This window comes from Hippocampus zosterae, chromosome 16 (assembly GCF_025434085.1).
Source record: "Hippocampus zosterae strain Florida chromosome 16, ASM2543408v3, whole genome shotgun sequence".
In the NCBI taxonomy this organism is placed as follows: Eukaryota; Metazoa; Chordata; class Actinopteri; order Syngnathiformes; family Syngnathidae; genus Hippocampus; species Hippocampus zosterae.
The window spans coordinates 12,805,512-12,830,788 of NC_067466.1; the positions used below are offsets into that span (position 1 = coordinate 12,805,512).

Genomic DNA, 25,277 nt, shown 5'->3' on the forward strand with positions numbered 1-25,277 from the left:
TCGGAACAGCAAAATAATGTTGACTTTATTGAACATTCTTGTGGGGGAAAACGTTTATTCAACAGGGGCCACACATTGTTTTTCCAATGCTGTGGGAGGGTGAGAAAAATAAAAAAATCGCAGCTGCCTGAAGGACAAACGCTTGTGGTGAGTCAATAAAAAGAGTTAGGCTCCAGTTATTGAAGTGCTGCTCATCATCAAACAGGGTTCCACTGTTTTCTTTCAAATATTGCAATTACCTCAACACACGTTAATACAGGATGTCAAATGTCTGGCAAGTCTGCTCGTGCCGGAGGTGTGGTCAGAGGCCACATCCAATATTTCTACAAATAAGTAAAAATAAAACACACACAAACAAATACAACTTTTTTTACACACTCCTCCCATATGATTGTTTTTCATATGGGACAAGCAATCTGAAAGAGCTCTATAGCCCCGCCCCCTAACAAAAGTGCAGAGGAGGGCTGTTAAGTGGAGAAGAAATAACTTTTAAAAGCCTTTCAGGAACCTCCACATATATTTTGCGTTGGCTGCTTTTAAATGTCAGACCTGTTAAGACATAATGACAGGCTATTGGCAAAGACATTTTTTTCTTGAACGTTTCAAGTGTGACCTTTTCATCAAGTGGCGTGATGCGGCCTCACCGTCGGGGCCGAATTGGTGCCCCCTTTACAAAATAAAGTGCCGCAAAAAAAAAAAAAAAGGTTCAAAATATAAGATTAAAAAGTTTAAAATGACAATTGACAGCAAATATATTATAAAAAAATAAAATGGACTATTAACGGTAACTAATGATGATGAAAAGACAAATGGAATATATTATGAACTATGTTAATACATATTGAACACGACATCACTTATTATTAGAAACAATAAATAAAGATATAAAAACACATTTTTCCATGTTGATATCTTATGATCAAATAAAATTTATCATTGGAAGTAAATCAAAGCATTCAGCAGCTACTGTTCTTCTAATGTGCCTGATAAAAATATTGACGAACTGAAATGGCAAATTCAGACTATTTTTTGATTTATTCCGCCCTTTTTTACGATTCGAATTATGACGAGATGACTTCATCGTTATTGTGCAGCTCATCACATCAACTCTGATCTACACGGTAGACATCATACGTTGGTCATACATTCATCATGCCTAATATTTAAAGAGGGACTCATCAAAATTATTGTTTGTGCTAGTAGTCCACGAAGAACTCTACATATTTAGGTCATCAATAAAGCATATGCGTAAGGATTTGTATGATGTTATTAATAACCGGCATAGCTATTGTACATGCATATCTTTTAAAACCTTCTTAAAGGAGGTTCATTTGAAAAGGTGCCCGTGTTAACGGAAGCCACTTTTAATGAGGGGGTGGGGGGGGTGCGACAGGATGATGAATGTGGTGAGGCAGCACACGTTTACACAACACAACCTGTTAGCGCTTAGCCGTAAACTGCATAATCCACACAAGTGGATTACTAATGAAGATGTTTTGGCAACCTGCGTTATTGATGATTCTGGGTTGAGGTTTCTATTTTTCGCTCGTGGTTCAATGCCAACAAGAAGCCAGAAGCTGTCTTCTTAATTAAGAACTGGCGAACACGTTTTTTACATTCACGGAGGGGGGCGGGATAAAGCATGCTAATTTTTCGAGCGGAGTGACAATAATCATTTTCTCAAGTGTACATACGCTGTTGCTGAGATGCTAAGAAGCCTTTGTGTATGAACAGGATTTTTTTTTTTTTTTTTTTTTACATATCTTACGCAACTCTTGATTATCACACACTTCCAGCCCCCAAGTCTGACTGCATGAATCCACCGTGGCTTTGTTTTGATCAGTTTATGCAATGCTACAATATTCATTAGTTGTTGTTTGACAGTGTGCAGCGCACAACCCCAAATGTCCCCAATTGAGCTTAAACGCATGCACCCTCAGCGAGGAATGAATATACAGATGGAGGAAGCCGCCATGCTAGTTGTCACGTTTCTATTCTAAAAGGTCCTGTCAGTACACTTGTGGAGCGCGGGGCAAGACACGCCGCTCTCTGTTGATTGGCTGGCAGAGAATTGATTGTATCCAACGATTTTTAGCCATCATAAATCGCATTTGTAACTTTACAACATTTCTTCCTCGAAAGTGGCGATTCACCGCCTTTTCTACCACTTTAATCGTGTGTTACACCAGCGAATGCATACCTTCTTGCACACCCCTAAAAAGCGCTTTATAAAAAAATAAAATCCGATCTTATTTTAAGACAGATAAGGCAAAAAAATAGTTGATTCCATGTATCCATCCATCCATTTCCTGTGCCACCAATCCTGTTCAGAGTTGTGGGGAGCAGGAGCCTCTCCTGGCAGACAGAAGATACCCTGGACTGGTCGCCAGTCAATCAATAGTCAACACACACACACAGACCCACAGATACACACACATATATGTAGAGAGAGACATATAGATATATATATGTGTGTACTGTATCGTCTTTTCTAAGAGATTTACAGCAGTTTGATGCCGCTTCTGGTTTGTCCTGTCATTGAATGTATTGACACATTTGGACTTTGGAGAGCTTTTACATGTTGCATATTAATAACCATGACAACAGCTACAGCCGCACCATATTAAATTCAACCTCGAATTGTGCTGAATCGTTATTTGCTGAAATCTCTCCATTCTTGAATCATATCGGAACATAGATATATATGTAGATATAGATAGATAGCTAGATAGATAGATATGAAGAGCTACGAAATGATGGAATTACTGTCGTTTCATATTTGTGCAAACTATCTGCAGTACACGCCACTTGAAAATGTTTTATTTTGAAGATGTTCCCTCGGGTCCTCTTTCCGCGCGGCCGCATGCGGAAAGGATGTGATTGAGTGTGAAGTGAGAATTGGAGAGGATAAGTCAGCCCATTACGTGGAGTACACTCATTCCACCCCCCCCCCCCCGACCCCCAAAAAACAAATAAATAAATGAAAGACAATGGAGGGAGGCGAACGTATGATTTTGAACACATGCAGAATCTCATTCACTGAGTCTGGACATGCATGAGTAAAAGTTAAGCAGAGCCTGCTGCTCCTCAGCCTTGCTACCAGGCGATAGTCCCATCCGAAACATGTTTTGAATTTTCTTAGGAGACATCAGGTAGACGAAGCCTTTGCACACTTGAATTAAGTTGGCGATAGATAGCATCTACTCTAACGACTATTTTTTTTTTTTTTTGGCTCGAAAGCAAACTTAATATGCATTGACACGCCAATGAGAGACTTTCTCGCCATGCATCACACACACACACACACACACACAAACACACGCACACGCGCGACGAATGGTTGATGAGACCAGGGTTGTCGTTGGGCCACCCTCTTGTATGCATGTTTGTCTCTCTATGCAGTTGCATCTATGCGATGTTCATGTTCTGCGGGTTCAGACGGAATCCCTGGAAAACACATAAAAGCAAAAGCGCAATCTTAAACTTTATATCAATCCTTGGATAATTTTACTATCATAAACATGTTTTTTTTGTTTGTTTTTAGAATAATGAATACATATCAGCACTAGTTCAAAGTTTACCGGTACTGTATTTCCAGTCATGTCGATGGAAACTTTTCACCTTGAATAATTCATTGAGTTCGCCCAGTCCGACATGCAACAGCTACCGACATCGTTCCCGGCAGCCACATGTGCTCGCACACGCTCACTTCTTTACAATGATGTAACAGCCTCTGCTCATTACAGGCCAAATTCTGAAATTTCAAAATTTTGTCAGTTGCACCGCTGCCGGTGTTGCCCGCTGGGAACTTTGTCTGAAAACTTGCACTGCACAGCTTACACCTCCTCCTCTTGACATGTCAGAGCAGGAGAGATACTTTCACTCACCGATGTCACATGGCTGCTGTTGTTTATTGGGCAAACTTTGGTCAAACGCAACCAGAATTGTAACTCGAAATAAAACTTGAACTTATTTTAGCAGTGAAACAGGCTGCCGCGGTTTAGAGTTGCTGGCACCAATTTAAAAAAAGGTTTGAACGAACGAGTGCATGACTGTGAGTGCTTTTGAGAGCTACGTGCCAAATTTCACAAAACCCAAAGGAGCAAGCTCGACCCTGATTAAAAATGAATTTTGTCTTTTTTTTTCCGGTCATGTCGAAGTTAACACATCAAATTTAAAATACCAGGTAAAAAAAAAATATTCAAAAGCAAATTATATTAACTAACTACCGGAATTCATTTGCTTTTGCCGCATGCCGATTAGCATTGCAAGCATCATGCTGGAATTAATAATGATGAAGATGTGCGGAGACAATAGAAATCCGTAAGAGATTTGGCTAATTTAGGATTAAAACACACACACAAAAAAAAGATCTATATTCACATAGACATTAAAAAGCATCTCTGTTTACATGCAAACACATATGGCGCATTTCAAGTGCTATTTAGTGTAGAAAAATCAACCGCTAATGCCGCCGACACGCATTCTGAAGCCCTTTAGATGTCCTGCTAATCCGCGCAGTCAACAACACACTGTCGCAATTACTGTTTTGAATTGGATTGTTTTAAATTGCTGGCTTTGAAGTGTTTTCCATACCGATATTTACTACAGTTAATATAATTCACAGTTGTCTCAACCGAAGAGTCATGTTTCCACATGATTATTGCCTCTTGCATGCAGATAAAACGCCAAAGTACAGCAAGAAATGACGTTTGTGTGGCCCCAGACCTCACATGCTCTTTTCTCTCTCTCCCCCCCCCCCCCCCCCCCCCCAAAATCCAAATGGTTTGACCTCTCGAGGGTCTACTGAATCCATTCTTTTTGATGAAGGGACTCCATTGCGACTGATTAATCCCAATTGAATGTGCGGCGACTTCAGACGAGGACTAATTCCTGAACGTTTGACCTCTGGGTTACATAAATGCACGGAGTCAAATGACCAGATGGCTTTAAACGTTGCATATGCAGTGTCCACGCTACATTATCCCAGAACATCCTCGATGCTACTTCACTTGGCGACGGGACAATTTCCACACGGGACCAAGCAAGGGATTCGTGCGAAAGTCGGCAAAATGTCGTAAAAAAAATGCTCCATTCTCAACTTGAGCGTGAACTGTGCCCATGAGAAATGCGGCCATGCTTGACAAGCGCGCGCGTGCACCAACATCCCGGATCGAACAAGCGAAAGTCGGGAGGAAGCGGCGATTCCCCGCGGGCCCAAGTGGCTAAGGGAGAATGTTAGATACGCTATCGCTGGTTGTGTCCCTCTTGTTGGCCTGTAATGGAATCCTCGTGACATGTTGTGGCTTCAACTCCGTACTTGGAGAGAAACAAAAAAGATGGACTTGCAGGCGGCATTTAGTGATTTTGATTTATGAGCAACAACAGGGAAGTGGTTTTTTTTTTTCATCTCTGCCATCTTGGCACTGATGGGCAATTAAGAGGACACACACACACACACACAAATGTAGCCATCCACCAGCTGCGGCCTCTCATGGAAGGAAGTATTTTCAGCAAATTTGTTTCCTTCACCCGACCACCCCCCCCCCCCCACCTCTGAATGGCGCTATTCATGAAAGTAGCCTGCAGTCAGTCGGCACTACTTCTGCCGCCACGGCACATTTACACACTTCTTTGCCTTTATCACCCCAAGTAGGAGTAGGCACACGCACACACACATATACAGTACATGAATCCACCTGCACACACTCTCACACAACAGACGGGACTCTTCTGGTCCAGCTCATCCCTGCAGGAGGGCCTGCGCGAATAGAGGCAAACATACAAAAAAGAAAACAAGATGGGTGGGAGTTGTGTGTATAGGGCGGGAAGACGGTTGCATGCTTTTAGGCTGCTTGTGCTTAATGGAAGAGCTTAAGGTGGATGGATGTTTGGGTCAGAGGCTCAACAGTGTGGGCTGCGCTGTCAAGAAACGCCGATGTGAATGTATCTTAAATGGCAGCGGTGGAATATGCAGCCGTCCCTTTTCGATAGCGCTTGTCCTCATTGGGGTTGCTGGTGAGCTGGAGCCAATCGCGGCTGAGGTGGGGGTACACCCAGGACCGGTCGTCAGCCGGTCGTTAAGGCGCATCGAGACAAACAAACATTCACACTCCCATTTAACAGCGACGGGCAGTTTGGAGTCTTTAATTATCCTAATACGCGTGTTGTTTTGGGATGTGGGAGGAAGCCGGAGTATCCGCAAGCCCACGCAAGCAATCTGTTAACTCCACAGAGATGTTTTCACAAAGATACACAAACCCAACATCACCAGAATTGTTAAAGCACTATCCCACTCTGCAAATTACAACCAGAAAGATATACAGTACATTGTGAGCATAATTTTCAAATTACGATCACAATATCAATTGGGGGGGGGGAAAAGAAAAAAAAAATTACAAATCCCAATGTGCTTGCTGAAGATTGTATTTTCTATGAGTAGATTCACAGTCATCAGGGGCAAAGTCATCCACAAAGGGTGAATTGAAGCAACTCCTTGTTTGGTGATTTTGTTTTTACAGATTTCACCCAAAATGTAAAAATAATTAAAAAAAAAAGATTATGCTGATAGTTGTTACATCGGGGATTTTGGAGTTTGTAACTCAAATTACTTTTTTTTTAATCCTAAAGATACAAATGCATCTCAATAAATAGAATATGGCGGCCCGGTAGTCCAGTGGTTAGCACGTCGGCTTCACAGTGCAGAGGCACCGGGTTCGATTCCAGCTCCGGCCTCCCTGTGTGGAGTTTGCATGTTCTCCCCGGGCCTGCGTGGGTTTTCTCCGGGTGCTCCGGTTTCCTCCCACATTCCAAAAACATGCATGGCAGGCTGATTGAACGCTCTAAATTGTCACTAGGTGTGAGTGTGAGTGCGAATGGTTGTTCGTTTCTGTGTGCCCTGCGATTGGCTGGCAACCGATTCAGGGTGTACCCCGCCTACTGCCCGAAGACAGCTGGGATAGGCTCCAGCACCCCCCGCGACCCTAGTGAGGATCAAGCGGCTCGGAAGATGAATGAATGAATGAATAAATATAATATTGTGAAAAATGTAATTTACTTGAATAGTTCAATGAAGCACCGGGCCCTGTTTTTGTGCCCAGAGTAAATCGCAAAGCACTTAACAGGATCAAAAGTCAAAATAACAAACGCTAATTTGCTGTACATGTGTTCCTAATGATATGGCAGATGGTAAGAAACGAGAAACAATCCAAATTAATGAGAAGATTACGACTTTGTCATGAATTCATTTTGACATCCGCCGCAACATTTGATTACTACATTTAACCCATCCAAGTGATTAGCACTACGCTAATTAGCGCAGATAATTTAGCCATGGCGTTGATTGCAAATGATATAAACACCACGGCCTTCCTTCCCGGCTAGTTGTGATCTAATCTATGTTTTTAAGTCATCAAGATTAATGCTGCAGTGCATTATGTATTTTAAACAATGATACACACTCACACATACACACACTCTCTCGCTCTCTCACTCTCAGGTTATAGCCAATATGCAGGTTCAAAAAGAAAAAGCAAATGTTTGAGATTTATTTCATGTTAAACACCTTGACGTTTGCCGTGGAGATAATTCGAGTGCAATCGATCACAATGTCAAAAAGGTGTACGGCGCGCTGCATTGGACCGGCTGGCCCGCTGAGCGCCTGTGGCGCCCCGGGGGGACTTGTGGCTATCGCCTCTGGGATGCAGAGTCTTTTACCGCCTTCTCGAGTTCAACACTCTCTTTGCATTTTCTCAATGCGCCTGTATTGAGTGAATGTCGGGTCACAAGCGCATACGCGAGTCATAGAGGAAAAAAAAAAAACACGTGTTGTTTAGTACTCAGGTAGTACTGCTTTATAGGTGGCAAAAATAAGTACAGCTACTTGTGTTAAACCAAGGGGTGTCCAACTCATTTTTGTCACGGGCAACTTTGGAGTTACGTCTTCCCTCGGAGGGCCGTCATGACTGTGAAACGGCAAAAATATTGAATCGTCTCATCACCTGATAAGTTGCGCACAACAAATTCATGGATTAGTAGTTTTCAAACCAGTCAACTAGAATAGTTTGCTCAATTCTTCTTCAAGTGAGAGTGAAGACTCAAACAAAATCTCAACGTTATTTATTAAAGAAGACAATTTGACATGTCGGTACAGATTTTAGATCATAAGCGCACATGATTTGCTTTTGCAAGCCACGTGAAATGATGTGGCGGGCCGGATCTGGCCCCCCGGGCCTTGAGTTTGACACCCGTGTCCGGCAAAAGCAGATGTATTCAATTCAGTATTTGTACTTCGTTACATCCCCATCACTGGTTACGTGTGTCTCATTTGACGTCTGGGTTTTTCCATTTTTAACTATAAATCACATCGGGGCCAGGAAGATCGCCCCCCGCCCCCCGCACTCCCTCCAATAACTAACACGTTGCATAGATAGGACGCATAGATGTGTACAGCATATACCGTGGGTGGAAAAACACACACGGCTGCCTACACGCGTGCATCATAAACAGGTTTTCGTCCTTTTAACAGCATTCAAGCTAAGTGTCAAACCACACATTGAGCTGATGTTGCAACAGCCTCATTTCATCTGCCATAATAACACCATCAAAGCTGCAGTCGTTTAAAAACCTTGCGTCGTGTCTGCGCTATCCCAAGTCTCGTTTTCTAATGTGAAAGTAAATGTGCTTTTGAAGACACTGGTTGGAGGCGGCCGGGGGGGGAAGTATTTTGGGGGTTTTTTTGTACAAGAAGTTGCGCAATCCACTGAGATCGGCAAGAGCGATGCTGCGTCATGCCGAGAGCTGTTTCTAATATACTGACCCTGTAGTAAAATAAGACATCGCCAACACTCTTCTCACACAAAAATAAACGTGTTGTTGATTACTCCCAAGCAGGATTCAGTCGCATTTACCTTCCAGGAATTTAACAAGAGTTGCTATGGTAACCCAAAAAAAAGTGCCGAGTACATTTTTCTTGCTCTCCAATTCAAGTTTGACTGATTAACTAACTTACAGTATTTACCGCTTGTTGAACCCTTCACATTTTATCACAAGCAAGCGGGAGTGCGCAAGGGTTAAAGGTATGACATTGATTGTCATTTGTTGTTTACAGCATTACGGGAAAATTCCTTTGCAAGTTAAAAGAGGATGTGTCATCATTTACTTCATAAACCCAAACATGTAAAGACGCCGTTGCTAACCACTGAATAAAAAAAAATGGTACAGTCCCTTTGTCTGACATTACCCTCCATCAACCTCAGCCAGTGATTGTTTCTGGTATGTACAATATGTGCGGCTAGACAGCCAAGAAAAGATGAATTCATTTGTTTGACTGCCAATCATAGTAGAAACAAACTGCTATGTGAAATGCTTTGCCCGTTCGTAGCTCCTGCGTGGGAGAGATGTGAGGAGAAATGGTGGGCGTGTCTCAAAAATGATTTGATCTCGTAGTTTTGTCATCCTCCATGAACAATCAGAGGACACCGAGCGATTTTTCATCATTCTCTGTTAGAGAGGAGTTCTGTTTTTACTTTTAGAATGATTCTCACTGACTTTTTTTTAATGATGTTCCATGAACCAGGAAGTAGCTTGCTAATACACAAATAGACAGACAAACTTTTTTTTTGTTTTTTCACTTTTCACAATTGGAGCAATTTATTCCTCCTGCACCAGAATCCAACAAGATGACAATCTTAAACATCCTCAGAATTTGGCCTGGTAGCAAAAGAGTGAACCAACAAATTGTTGCAATTGTTTCACTTTTTGCTGCTCAAGACGAGCATCATGCATCATTCTTCAGGAAATGGAAGTGGCCTGCCACTCCTCAACGCTGGCTACGTTGCTGTTGTACATGCAGTGTTCCAGTTTGTGGCCCTTTTTCATATCAAATAGTCACTGTACAAAAAAAAAGTGCGAACAAAACACCAAATCACAACTACTGAGCCATTTTTTTTCTTGTATAGAATGTTTAATAACTACTGCGTTGCACGTGATCAATCTTCAGGCGTGTTTCTAAAAAGCCATATGGTGACTAATTAGCGATGAAAGCGAAGGAAGCTTGTGTGGCTGCCAGGTCATAAATTCGGCTGCCAGGTGAAGACGATGCATGCTCGAAAAAAAACAGAAATGCTTCACGGAGACGGAGACACGTCACTTGTAGGCATGCAAGCACAAAATTAAGGAGCGAGTGCTCCCATCGCAGTGCCGTCGAGTAGTCCCAGCACCGCTGTCAAAGCGGTATTTTCAAATAGCAAGCATGCCGTGATGTTCACCTGGTCATCTCCATGGTGTCCTTGGTGAGGTACACAATCCAGTAGACCAAGTTGAAGGCGCCGAAGGAAAGCGGGAAGAGGATGCGAGAGTATTTGTCGATGATGCTCGTGCCGGTTAGGACGTTGTTAGCCGGCATGGCGGAGCCTTGCTGCAGGAAGGCCTGGGCGCTGACGGGCGGGTTGGGGAAGGTCTTGGCCGGCCGGTCGAAAAGGGGCGCCGAATTCATCCGCTTCTTCAACACGTTGCTCGCATCCGCCTTGGAGAGAAGACGGAAATTCACTTGAAAGGAAGTTGAGCATGATGTAACGTGAGGGCATCAATAATAAAAACGGCGCCTGGTTTTTGTTCGCACACAGGCGCCTGTGCAGGGGAGGAAAAAAAAAAGGCGTCACATATCCTAACGCGCTCAATATTAATCGTTGTATTATTAGTTAAACAATGAATAAAATATTTGCATATCTGAAAGATTAAAAGGGAAATCTGAAAGTCAAAGCACACCCTTAATGATGCCACAGAGCATTTTCGATTGATTCCGTGCGTGTGCGGATGTAAAAAAACTTTGCCTAAAATATGAATGAGCACCGGCAAGAAGCTCCACAAAGGGAATAAATGATGTTTATTTATTTCTACGAGACACTTTAGTATTTTGATGGGAGGATAGATGTGCAAATAGATTCGTGTGTATTGACACATGCTTATCAGCGTCCCTCATGGAGTTAGGGGAAGCCAAGCCCGGGAATCGCCGCAAATCACACGCGGTGTGCTCGGAGAGAAAAAGTAAAGTACTTCTGGGAATTGGGTCAAAGAACACCATGTTGCCAGCAGATAGAGTCAGCGTGAGAGCGGGACTGTCAGCCAGCGCAATAATCCAAAGAAAACAGCACGAAATCTTTACCTGCAGTCGACTAGAAATAGAACAAACATTTGAGCGGCGCGATTATCCCAGTCGAATCCGCAAGGAATGATAGTATCGTGAGCAAAAACAAAACAAACAAAACGATATGAATTCTGTTTTTCGGCCACTATCATATCAGATCTGTAGTTTACATATTTCATTTCGATTTGTTCATAATGTTTCTTGCTTCATGCTTGTCCGTGATGGTTCATTGAGAAATAAGTAATTGGAAGTACATTTTTTTTATCAGTGATGTCAAGGAATTGACACTTAAAAAAAAGAATAAAAATTTTAAAAAGTCTAAAAAGTACCCTTACTTTTACATAGTGTACATCAGCTTCCCCCCTGACCCCCGAAATATGTGCACTGGGCACACAGGACTTTAAATTGCCGATACGTATGAATGGAAGCTTGGGAGGTTGTTGTTGTTGAGTGGACCCGGCTTCCCGCTCGAGGTCGACCTATGAAACAAGCGCTACGGAAAAGGTCGTGAAACAATAAATAACTAAAACCTGATTGATAAATTAATAAAAACGTGTTTTTATTTCATTGCATACCGTTTGCCTTGATGAGGTCTATTTTTTAGAAATGTGGCGGGGGAATCTGAGAATTATTTTGGGGAGCCATGAGGCGGTTTTGTAAATTCCATCACCAGTCTGTTCATCAATTCCACCACATGGTGTGAAAGTGTGTGTGTGTGTGTGTGTGTACTATACATGGCAACAGATCCCGTAGAGGAGCTTTTTATGATAATGACACACCAGCTTCTTTGGCTTCTTGCTGGTCAAATCCAAGTGGGATGCGCTCGTCTTTATCCTCTGTTCTATATCTGTTTTTTTTTTTTCAACCCCTCGACACAGGCACGAGCTTACACGCACACGCACACACACAGACACTGACAGGGCGCAGATGGTCACTCACTATTGGTCGAGGGAATATGATGTTTGGAGATGTGTACTGTCTGTGCGGGGGTGGTTGCAATCTATGTAAATGTTGTGTGCGTGTGTATGTGTAGGTGTGTGCAAAAAAAATAAAATAAAATGAGTTACAGTAGCGGCACATTTCCAATATGTGTGGTTTTGGGAATGGGTTCAAAAGGTCATCCGAGTGGGTGGCGAGTGGGCGTTAACGAGCTTGTGGAAAGTTACATTGATGGGAGTATATGTAAATACGGGCTATTTAATATATGACTGAAATGAAACCGTTTTTAATCACTTTTTACCATCATTTGGAAAAAGAACGCATTTAATTGGTTACAGCGTGCGGCGCGCTTGCTGGCCACTTCATTAGCTTCATACAGAGAGGCATTCATAACATTTTGCTCACCTTACTTCGCTTCATAAGAGGGCAATTATTAGAATTAGCCCTCTGTAAGATGCAATGCGGTGCCATCACCATTCCAAATTTCAACCACTATAATAATGCAATTGTTAAGTTACCGTATTTCTTCGGTGAAGCTATATATATATATAGATAGATATGGATATAGATATAGATAGATATATATAGATATATTTTTTAATGATCTGTGGTAGGAAAACCAAAATGATGGCCTTTAGTGAGAAAATAGGAGATGAAGAGACGTGTTTGTTTTCATTCCCGTACTGCCACCAGTATGTGACGCCAACGTGGAGGGTGGTTTCAATCGAAAAGGAACTTAGGATATAATATGTGAATGCAGAATGTGAGGGTCTTCCATCCCTTTCAAACTCGTTTCTTCAATTAGAATGAATGCAAATGTGTTTCAAACACTGCAGTTGCACCAAACTCTTTCCTGTCAAGGAACGCACCTCGATAATAAGCCATCAACTCCCATACCACCCCCAAAAAATTTTAACCCTAATGATCTTGCAATACCTGATCCTTGTCCCCCCCCCCCCCCCAAAAAAAAGGAAAAAAACACATTTATTTCCTGCCATGTCTCTACCTTGCAGCCATAACAAGTCGTCACGTTAAAAATCGTGACTGGCTGGCGGCTATTTCTACCCATGGTTGCATGCTATTTTCCTCTGCCTTCTTTTCATTGCCCTCCTACATATTTTGGTGAAAGCAGTCATTTTTCTATGAAGCCTCCCACCCACTCGGCGCTTTTCACTGCAACTCGCTTACGCGTGCACGCAACACAAAAACAAACCCCGACCAGCCTCCCTCCGCGCATCTACTGTACGGTGTATCTCTGCATCTTGGCCCAGGCTGGCTCTTCCAGTGTGTTGGGTGCCCTCCCTTCGCATTCCGCTAGATATTCCCTTAATCTATAGCCGTTACGTAATCTGCGGCAGCGTCATTCACATGGGCAACTACTGGCTGTCTCCTCATGTCATTCTCTGTGCTGATCGCACGGTAACAGGGCAGCCAGAGAGGAGAGGAGGATGGATACTTAGGCTAGATGAATGGATAAGTCACTTTAGAAATGGAGGAGTGCGTTGTATGGCTGTGGGACGTATAATACTCCAGATTAAGCAAGCGAGTGCATATAGAAGCGAGCGTGTATATGTGTTTTGAGGCACAGGGATGCTCGCCCCTGAATGGAAATGGATGGAGTGGAGATAGCAAGGTTTAAGTGCTTGCATGAGCAGTGTATGAAGGCAAAATAAACGCAGTAGCCAGTCTAATAAAGAGCAGGGCAAGGAATCGAAGGAACTTTCTTGCCGGTGGGGGCAAAGTTTGCTGTGCTTGTGGAGTGTGTGCAAGACTCCAGCAAAGCTTGTCATGAATTTCTTATGAATGAGGTGGGGGGTGGGGGGATGTTTGAATTCAATGGCCACAACATTAGATATGCTCGCAAAAACTAATGAGATCCAATACAGGAATTTTTATAAATAATACAAAGATGAGCAATAAGCATTGGAAACTGAAAACATGACGGAATGATGTTGAATTCAACGTTTAGTCGCATGGTTCATTTGCCTGACTACCATGCAGGCAGCGTTAATTTAGTTCTTACTCGGAGGTAGCTTGAATGTCAGTATAATAGTTGTACGGCCAAAATCAGCAACAGCCGCACAACCGGAACATTTTACCCATCAGGATCCAATAATTTTATGAAGTCGTTTCTACAAGCCCCTGTACATCGCACCTGAGCCCTTACAGAGAGCCTAAATCCCAAATTCTTCTTCAGATTTTCAACAGTTATGCCCAAAATTCATCCACATGTTCCAAACGTAAGACTGTCACCAGCCCGAAAGCTAAAATGTTACATAATTCTCCAGCTAATAAGATATCGAGTTCACCACCTACTGTAGCTCCGCTGAGGGTAGAAACCACTGTCAGCATCCTTCCACGCAGATTTTTCTTCGCTTCCTCCCAAATGACATGTGTCCTGAGAGTTTTGTGGAAATCCATTCAGTCGTTGTCGCGTGAGGTTGACCAACCACCTGACCAACTGGTCAGCCAATCGAAAATCAGCCAACCGGAAATCACCATTGACCCCTCAGACCAATTAGCTGACCAACCAACCGACCAACAAACCAACCTACCACACATTTACTGTACAGAGCATTTATCAAAACACAAAATCTTGACTTGTGCATTTTACGCTCTGCAGCAAAGAAACTAACAAACAGCACCAGGATTTCACACCCAAATAATGTATCTGGATTAAACCTCACTTTGCGTTTCTTGTGCTGAATATGTTATAAAAACAAGCCATTGTTTTTATATCAGGCACAAGTGTATTCAGTAAGAAAAGGATATTTTGGGAGACTGTTTGTAGGTTGTACATTGTACACTGGTTATTTATACAGTCATGTGAGACACTTACCGAGGAAATCTCTCCATCATTTCCTGCGCTGGCAGCTGGGGCGGCAGCTGCGGCCTCTTGAGCCGCCGCCTTCATGGCCGCCGCCTTGCGTAACTCCCGGTTAGCTTGCAGTGTGGAGAAGTAGTTGACAGCCGCAAACTCGATGAGGGCGGAGAAGACGAAGGCGAAGCAGACGGCGATGAACCAATCCATGGCTGTGGCGTAGGAGACTTTGGGAAGGGAGTGGCGGGCGCTGATGCTAAGGGTGGTCATGGTCAACACGGTGGTGATACCTGCGTACAGAATGATGGGTGCATGCTGGGTGCTGACATTGATGTCATTGTGTTACGCGCACACAACTGACTCTTCCAATAACGCTCAGCTTGCTTCAGCAAGTCACAAAGAATGTCAGACCAGGTGGTTTTTCAGCTCAGTGCTGTGTACCAAAATGTCACAAACTCATTCACTCCCAAAGACGTTTTTAAACGTCTTTTCAGACTTGGTCTAGAATTGGCGGGTACTGAATGAGTTTAAGGGGAAGCTCATCTGTCCATGACATTATATCCCTTGCATTGACCGCACCGTGGCCACACGCGCTTTGCAAACATGGAGATAGCTATTGTGAGTGATAACCAGACACAAATCAAAATGCATTTTTGGTTTGGGATACAAATCTCGGCTCAGGCACCAATGTGGACTTAGGATGTTTGTCATGCGAGTCGATGACCCTAGATTGCACATCGGTGTAAATAGCTTTTAGTGTGTTTCTGTAATTGACTGGTGACTAAGGGTGTACTGTCTTTCACCCAAGGTCGTCTGGTGTCGACTCCAGTTGCCCGTGACCCAAATGAGGATGAGCGGTGTAGAAAAGTGAATGATGAATTGTTCAGCTGAATGCAGAATGAATGCTAGCCGCTCTGCGTTTGTCTCAGTTCCGGAGGGGATGTCACCGAAGCAGTCACTTGTGGGCTTGTTCCCCTGCTCCCTTGTGACCATAACAGGGTCGCCTTGAAAATACATTGAAAACCCAGTAGATGCTGCATCCCCAAGTGAATAGGTCCAAGTCAAGACTATATATTCCAGTCATCACTTTGACCGAGTGAATGAAGTGACCATCTAAATAGGCAAAAACTCTGTACAAGTTAAAGCCCATTTACCATATATATGTACTTTGTGCTGCGGCCAGTAAACATTTGAACTCTCACAAGGACACTGCCAAATAAGTTTGAACTCCAGTGTCAGTAAGTAGCAGGTCGATCAAAGTCATTATCTCCGTCGGGCCTGTTCGCTATCCTGAAGACAAATCAAAATCGCTGACATTCCACATCCACTTAAGAGGCCTCTGAACAAATGAGATATCTAATTGATTCATCAATTTCATTGTGAAAGCAAGAACGTGGAGGTGGGGGCGGGGAGGGGGGGGGGACAAATAATTGAAGACTGCTGCCGAGGCTTTTACCAAATTTGCGATTTCATTAGCAGCCCAGGAAATTAAAGTACCTAATGTGACTTCATAATGCATCTTTTGTGAGGCATCGCTGCATCAGATGGACAGAAACCTCCTTAAAAACATTCCATCTTCCTCAAGCGACGTTGATTGCCTCGGTTTTAAATATGGTGAAGGGAATTGAAGAAAGGCTGTCAGGCCAACAGAGAGAGGCAAGAAGGAAGCAAAAGAAAGAGTGAGGGGGCGAGGGACAGGGCTGATGATATAAAGACGGGACAGAAATGAAATGCTTGCGGCGTTTATGGGCTTTTGCAGGGGTGGGAAGCAAGGTACAAATTAGAATACACTCAATTAACTCTGGGAGACTTCTGCTCAAGGGACTTTAAGCTTTTAGAGCGGATGTTGACGATGCAGTCCACAATATACCATTGCCTTAATGTACTGTGTGTGTGCTTTATAGCTTCTCTACGTACCATTTAGAATCTCTCCCAGCCATTAAATGCACCTTCCGCAATGCACAAACTCAAAATCCTAAATGGATGGCTTTCCCGAATCAATGACATGAGCTTTTTAGAAGAACCTTGGCGTCAGGGGTTGCTTTATAACCCGCACATGAGCGAGTCAGACTGGTACGGGCTTTGATGACGACAAGAAATAAACTCGCTAAAACGGAAAACATGGATTTAACCGACAAACTACATGAGAGCCAACTTTTGCAACACAGCGGTACAGGGCAAAGGGTTACGCAAGCCACCCGTAGGATAACTCGTCTTTATTAAACACATCTCGCGTTTGTGGAAAACTCAGTAGGGACACATTTCTAGCCTGTGTCAAGCATGGGAAAGCAACTGAGGATCGGATTACTAAAAGCTCCATTGAATATAAATTATTAAACCATCATCCTCCGAGAAGATCACTTATTGCGAAAACGTAATACTCCAGCTCACCCTTTTGTATGTGTTGTGAGTGCAAGTCTACAAGAGATCGACACTAAACGCAAAGTCTGAAGAAAATCGCAAAGTCTCATGACGTCCCGGAGCAATCACAGAAACTCACAAACTTGATTTGAAATTATTCAAATGGATAAAAAGGAGGAGTGAAGCAATACTGCCGTTATCTGTGGTGCCTCTCTGCTTTTCGAGCCAATCATTTGATCTGGGCTTGTTTTATTCGGTAAGGTCTACGTTCTGAGAATCTTTCGATGAACACCTTGCGTGATGGTCTCACTCGCCAGTCCTCATGACATGATGGAAAATAAAATCCAATAATCAAAACTTAGGGTGGCCATTAAATGCCGTGCGGAGAACCACAACCCTAATCCGAAACATTTCAATTTTTATTATTTCAACCCCCCCTCCCCCACCCCAAGAGGGGAAGCTCAAATCGGAGTCAGCACATACCACAAACACTTTTATATAGGAATGTGTAGACTTTTTATAAGCATACTGTAGTATCATAGTATCCCATATTATTGTCCCCACAACTGGACTCTTGACCCAAATAATTTGGGGAATAGTTCCTTAAGAAACTTGCCTTTTTTTGTTTGTTTGTTTTGATTGCCTGCTTTGCAGAACAGTCTCCCCAATAATGATATTTTGGATAGAAATTTTGCCAGCTTTCAGGATTGCTTCCCTGCTCCCCAAATGCAAACACATAATCTACTGCTCCATCTAAGTTTAGATTTAACATGAGGGTACGACGATTACTTGTCCCATCTTTTGCTCTCTGCTTTGTCTCCGTCTTTATTCCCCTCTCTCTCTCTCTCGCTCCCTTCGGCGAGAGCTCGGTGGCAACTGTAGCGTAATGTAATGTGAGCGAGCGGAACCTGTGAGTGCTCAGAAGCAGGCCAAGTATAAACATCCTCCCCCTCTCAGTCCCTTTGCATGAGCAATTTCAAAAAGGACATTTATTCCCAATTAATTCAGCTCAACCACTGTGGAGGAGGAATAGAGATAATGAAGAAAGGTTAAAAAATATCACGGACTGTCTTTGTTTGCCTGTGCTACCAAGGTATTTATTTCGAGAGCCAATCAGGGGTTGAGGCTGAATGTGCTGGTAACTGAGGAAAGTATGCCAGCTTAAAGTTTACAGAAAGAGACTCGCGTTAGGGTCAAACTGTGGGCGTTAAATTGATACATTCAGATTGTTTTCTTTTTTTTGTTTCATTTGACTTCTGGATACTTTCAGAAACTCTTCTGGGAACTGAAACTGAAAACTACTCGGCATGGTCTTTTAGAACGCTTCTCTAACTTGAGAAAGCCTTTATAGTCTTTGACATCACACCCGCATGTCAAGTCAAGTTCAAAAGAATTCTTACCAAATACCGTCCGAGCTGGAACTGACTCCTTGTTAATCCAGAAGGAGACTTGAGCCAAGATCACGGTCATGATACAGGGAATGTATGTCTGGATCAAGAAAAAGCCCATTTTTCTTTGCAGGTGGAAATGGACGGTCATGATGACGTATTCCCCTGGGAAAGAAGACGATAGAGTTCAACTTTGTAGGCAAGCTTTTTAGGCAAAGACACGGTTCCTCGCATTTTGGACTGGTTGGATGCGAGACTTGTAACCATGTCTTAAACCTGCAAATATATATTCAGAGTACTTTCTTGCAACTATCCGCTTGATTCTCTTCCAAGTTGTTTACTTTTGAATAAAGAATCGGAAAATTTGATAAGCGGAGAGGCTAACAGCATGAAACACAGAATGATCAAAGTCGTCATGAATAAGACATTCAACCCAAAGTTTCCCTGATGCTGCGTCCTCATTTCTCGACGAGGACTGGAAGGCTACAGGATGGCTAACTGTGAACTGTAAAGCTTAGTTAGCTTGACTGCTCGGTTAGCAAGATTGTTCTCTCACAGAGCACAATCTGCCAAAGACATTTCACCGTTCCACTTTGTCGGAACGGTGTGAGCAAGACATTTTTTGTTTTTCATTGTGTATGTGTGCGTGCTCAATAGCTCTGCGCAAAGACAGCTGATGACTTTGATTGCAAAGAACTTAAGAGTCAAATCCAGTACTCGCGTCCACCAAGCTAACACCGTGAAAATCGTTCCCCAAGGATCTTTGCTCACCCGTATTGGACTTCAGCCTTTCACTTGACACTCTCTGACCGATGAGGTCATATTGCAAGAGACTAGACGACTCCTGCGGCACCTCGACGGAAGACAGGGGACCTTTCTTCCACGTGTACATGATCTCACTGACAGGGTAAGCATCTGCGGAGAGCGGATCAGGGTTGGGGAGGCTTTGAAACATTTAACACCAAATCCAACTGAGGCACTTTTAAGGAAGAAATGGGAGATTTCAACTGTTTTGAGCAATCCAAACAGGCTGGCAAAAAAAAAAAGTCTGCTGCACAAACAATGAATCCCAACTGTTTTCTTTAGCTAATTAATAGCCTGCAAAAGTGACACATGATGACAGACCCCGAGCTGCTTAAATGAGCTGCGCGTTTGATAATTGACATCTATGAAGGGTGTTCTGTCAGCCAGGCAGTTAGTCAGTGACGCAATCATCATTTGAGAGTGGCAGCAGCTGTCACGTAGACTTCACAAAACAACAACAAGCAAAGATTTTTTTTTTTTAATCAATCAAAAAAGACAAACTCACAGCTCCCAAACTTGAGTGGGCATGCATGTCCGTCCATCGGGAAGTTCATCAGGCGCATGGGGCACTCTGCATTGATAGTTAATCTGTCAGAATAGAGAAGAGTTGAGGGGTTGTTTTTAGTTCATATTTGATGTCCTGAGCGCATTTTCAAAAGGCTGTCTGTTGGTTGAGAGAATGCAAAAGCCTTGCATGAATATGAGCTCTGAGATATTTAATGGCCAGATGCAGTATCAGAGCGTTCGCGACGTAGACTGGATTTACACTGTTGCTCTGAATACTCAGTTCCTATTCTGTCCCGTTATCTTTTTTTTTTTTTTGTCACATGTAACTGAATTTCATGAACACCCAGGAACCACTGTCATGGCTGAAATGCAAATCTGCGGTACAGAAACAGAAGTGACATGAGCGCAGAGGTAAACAAACATTAAAGTCGTCATTCGCAAAGTCAGTAAGGTCTGATTATCCGGTGTCTGTAAAAATAAAAATAAAAATGCATCTCTATCGATTATCTTGTGGTGTGTTAAGAACGGGTTTTATTTTACACCCCAATCTGCTGAGAGAACACTCAGGGCTGACAATTGTAACATAACCAAGTTCAATATTGACAATCTGTGGTCAACACTCGGGTCAACTGATCCGGATTCCATGATTGTGACATAAAATGCAACTGTAGCCAATTAAGAAGCAACGCACCCAACGAGAATGAGAACACTTCTTTCCACATGTGGAATTATGATATGATTAATCGGCATTTGGCGGTGTTTTGTCTGCTTCACACTACCGTGGAGCAAAGTCCTGGTTGGGTGTTTTGAACGGTGCCGTGTGAATCCAGCCGCATTGTGGATGTGCCACTTCAAAAGATGATGCAGAACGCAGTGCATCATTAGTTTGGAGTTTGGCAAAAGAACTTTATACGTTCAGATGTTCCAATTATTTTCGGGAATTCTGAGCCCTCCATCGCACAGGAGGAACTTTATCATCCAGGGCATCTCTCTTTTTGGAACAAAGAGGCTCCTTTGAATTGCCATCCAAAAGGCTGTTTTCGCGATCAGATGGCACATTTTTTTGTTTTGGAATGGATTTACGCCATTCTGTGCATCCTTTTTTTTTTTTTGGATACTATCTTTGTTTGATTTGCGATCCAGGGCTCCATCCGCCAATCTATTTTGATCTTGGCCACGGCATTGTTACCTCATGGTGTAGAGGATGGTTCCGTTCTGCATGATGCGGAACAGCTTGTTGGGGGTGGTCATGTTGTGAGAGATCGACCTCTTGCCGTTGCGGAAAAACGTGTCTGGCGTCCAGATCTTGCTGACCATGAGGTTGTTGAGTCGAAGGATCTCGATGGGGCCCTCGAATTTCAAGCGCTCGTCGATCCACGTTTGCCGGAAGAACACGTCCATGGTGTATTCCTGGAGAGGACGAGTAGAATGTTTTACTACTTAATTACGATGACTTTCATCATGCCGCTACCCTTCTAACCTGAAGAGTCTGGCAGATGGCAGAGCTTTGGCATTGTCTGATTTATGTATTGAATGTTTACAGCGGAGTATTCCTCCCTGGCCAACGTTGCTCAGCACATTCGTATGCACTTCGACATTTCAGTCATCCTTAGACAATTACTGGACTACATAGTTTAAAAAAATATATTTTGAGTTGTTGAATGTAGCAAGTCTATTTTCCTAAGAGCCCTCCAATTAGGATTAAAACACCTTTCAAATGCGTGATGACACCCAAAAATAAATAAATAAGTCATTTTAAACGTTGTTTATAATATAACTTCAGTGTAATTTCAGAAGTCTGAAGGAATTTTATTTATGAAAAAAATTGGTAAGAACCAATGAGGAAAATTCCTCTCACGTTGATGAATGCAGCACATTTTTTAATATGTATTCATTAATTTTTAATGTATGTTTCATTTTAATGACATTCTGTGAACATCATTTTTGCATTTATTTTTCAATATATTTATTTTTTGCTGACTCATACAAAGGCGTGATTGGTCCATTTTGAAGACCCCCCGCTCCCCTGACTCTAGAAGTCCTTCCCTGTCCAATTAGGAGCTCCGCAAGGGTTGACTTCCCAGTACAATCTATATGGGAATGATCCAATTCTTTAAACGGCCTTCCTTAAAACATGCTATGATGCCCATTTTTGATCGACACTGTCCGAGAGGTTTTTAATTGATCTTTTCATCATCCTCATTGTACTTTGCACTGCACTGTATCACACTGGGAGCTCTTTCGAATATCTCATCCTTCTTGTGTATAATAAAATTACAATCCAATATTTTTTTTTATTGAAATCGCGCTTTCGCAACAGCTGGTGGGGCATAACAAATCGCCATACAGAACAGTTCACGTCAAAATAATCTCAAAATCATTCATGAAATATCTTGGAGATACTTCTTTGCGACATACAAGTGCATTAAAAAACACACAGCGGTGGCTCGTGAGGGTACAAAGTCAATTCAGTTCTGAAATTCCTCAAAGCATGTCTGATTGCATCTCGATAGCTTGGACAGTAAACTGACGATCAGGTCTTTAAAAAATCAAATAAGCCAGGCAGCCAGTCTTAAATAAGTGTCAACCATGGAGGCTTTGAGGTCAAATGGGTAAGCTCACTACCCTGGAAGGCATGCCTTTCTAAATAGATCATTCGCCATTACCACCATCACACGGTGGTCCAAGTCTTTCGAGACCCCACGAAAAGCCCCCGAATGGCAACATCATATTCAACAGACGTATAACACTCGGCCTGCTTGTCAAGTGTAGCCAGCAGCCTATCCCATCCCAACATCAGCCACATCTCTCTCGATCTCTCTCACGGGGGGGATTGTCAGACAGATTAAAGTCCGACTAAGCTGGACTAATGACATCTGCCCAAATGCTGGAATAATGAAGGCTAGGACTTGAGTTACCAGGGAGAGAAAAAAAAAAAGCATCAAATAGTGCACATTTGCTCTCGTGTCTATTCAACGACGGGGCAAGACGCACGCATGTGCATGACAAGCAGAATGAATTAACTTTGTGATGCTTGTTTACATACCATCTCGACATCTGAAACGGGTCCAAAGCTGGTGACAAAGATGTCCGTTTTGACTTCTGTCACTGGACCTACAGCACAGGCAGTTAGGCGTTTTCCAGGTTTGACATAAAACACTAAGGAATTTTCCAAAAATGATCAAATAATCACGGGGAAAGAAAACACCAACATATTTATATTTTACATGATTTTGTGTAAAACTGCATGTGTGATAAATATAAGAAAAACATATATGACTTGATTAGACAGATTTTGCAGTAATGTGGTACTTCGAATACCATGTACTTTATTTTATTAACAGAACTCAACCACTGGATTTGTACTCTTTTATTGCATGCTAGTCCTATCGAATATCTCCACTGTAGGAGTCATAAAACATCATTTTAGCTTCAATCTCATGCTCAACTAAGCATTTCATGTCATATATTTGCCCCATTGTCACATCACAGTCACACCCAGCTCGGAAACACAAACTTGGCTGAACTTTTAGCCACTAAAACAACCACAACCCAACGATGATTTGTGATTCAAAAGTATATGAAAGCATCTACCTCCAAATCCAGGTCGCAGCCTGTTGTCATAGCCGTCCAGTAATCTATCCAATATGCGCGTGATGTTATCCAAATAGATACTGCTCTCGCTGTGCTGAGTCCCCCGAGCACTGCATACGCTGTAACTAAAGCACACGTGCAACAAAAAAAAACGAAATTAAAAATAGCTTTCTAAAATAATACAAGAGTTTAGTAAATGATGAAAAAAAAGCAGCGCGCTCGTCGTGCGTAAAAGTCCGACAGTTTGCGACTCACCAAGACAGAAAGAACCACGTCAAAAGGAAAGCCATTCCTTGTACTAGTTACAAATACAAGTCCAGAAATCCGAGGTCAGCTACGCAAACGAGCACATGCCATCATCGGGCGAAGACATGATTGATTATTTCCCCCCCCTCACAAAATTGTGAGCAGCTCTTGTTTTGAGTTGCGACGATTTTGGCGCGTCAGTCCTGGCACCGGCACGACTTGACTTGCTCTCCGGTGCGCGCGCCTCAACAGCCTCAACCGCTCAGTTGAGAGCGAAAGAAAGAAATAAATAAAGCATGCAAGAATACAACACTGAGGAGTTTGGAGAGTGAAGAGCGCGGACGGACACGCGGGAAGGGAAGGGAAGAGGAGGGAGGGAGGAGGGGGGGAATTTTGCAACAAAAGTAAAAAATAAATAAATAAATAAAATAAAATATTTAAATTGATGGTGATAATTTCCTCATAAGAGGAAGAGGAGACAAATAGCACCACCATGAAGATTAAAACCAGTCAAATGCTGGCGAGAGTTTGATATATTTTGTATATAGACTGACTGGCCACAACATTAGGTACACCTTCACTACCTAATGAGGGGGGAGGGGGGAGAGAAAATCACGTTTGAATGTTGAAGAATGTAACGATATGTAGAGTTGAAGTGCAAGTTATCATAACTACTCAGAGCTGTTGGTCTTATTTTGGCTACTTATTTGGTTACATGAGAACATTTTTATCATTTTCCCCCCAATTGATTTATTTATTTTCAATTTTTTTCCCACAAACAAATCACTGTGTTGTATGAAAACAAACTCTTTTTACAAAATTGTAATGATTTATGATGTATTTGTGTATGGAATACATGCCTTTAAGGGGTGTGGCCTTGGGATTTGCGGGAGTTTGAGTCGATCCTCACGAGTGCTGTCATGTTGTTGTTGTGCAGGTCGACTCAAGGAACCATTCGCTAAACAGTTAAGCCCATTGGCAAATGTGGCTCTCCTTGCCCACATGCAAGGGCAATACCTTTATTTCACCTTTTTTTTTTCACTTAATTTGAATGGTGCCTTATCGAAGTTCCTATTCTGGGCTATCCTAGGCTACAGTTCGCCAAATGCAGACATGCGTGAAAGAAAATGGAGGGACTTAAATTGGCGGCAATGGTAAAGGGCATTCCCAGGAAATTTCAGCCACGATAATATCCAACGAAGACAATTTTGGCTCCCACATCTCATTCGATTGTGTAGAATCATTTTCTTACCCCCGACTGCATGCAGTTGTGCAACTAAAAGTTCATGAAGACGACTCTGCGATATTGTATTCTCACGCTGGGCGCATGGCACATTGAGTTTGTATTTGTGTGCATATTAAACTCGAACAAGACTTGAATGCACGGGAAGAGAAAAGAAATCTTCATTGATCAAGGAGCGAGATTATCTCGGCGCAGCATTACTTTTTCATTATAACTGCTATCACAGTC

The 25,277-nt window shown here is 42.7% G+C and overlaps 1 protein-coding gene across 1 annotated transcript; it reads right to left on the reverse strand.

Annotated features, from left to right (window-relative positions):
- Window positions 1-24,138, reverse strand: gabra6b (gamma-aminobutyric acid type A receptor subunit alpha6b). The gene is made up of 10 exons (XM_052046867.1): window positions 23,816-24,138; window positions 23,561-23,685; window positions 23,013-23,080; window positions 21,156-21,376; window positions 19,965-20,047; window positions 19,427-19,570; window positions 18,668-18,820; window positions 14,925-15,196; window positions 10,269-10,525; window positions 1-3,447 (listed from the first exon to the last, which is right to left on the reverse strand). The coding sequence occupies exons 1-10, from the start codon at window positions 23,848-23,850 to the stop codon at window positions 3,435-3,437; spliced, it is 1,371 nt and encodes a 456-aa protein (XP_051902827.1). The 5' UTR covers window positions 23,851-24,138; the 3' UTR covers window positions 1-3,434.
- Window positions 24,139-25,277: the final 1,139 nt, after the last annotated feature.

Excerpts from the sequence above, each read along its gene's own strand:
- gabra6b (XM_052046867.1), bottom strand. The coding sequence starts at position 23,850 with ATGGCTTTCCTTTTGACGTGGTTCTTTCTGTCTTG. Across the intron at positions 21,377-23,012 it reads CCGTTTCAGATGTCGAGATG|GAATACACCATGGACGTGTT; the intron begins GTATGTAAACAA and ends CGTCCTCTCCAG. Across the intron at positions 15,197-18,667 it reads TCCAGCTCGGACGGTATTTG|GTATCACCACCGTGTTGACC; the intron begins GTAAGAATTCTT and ends TTCTGTACGCAG.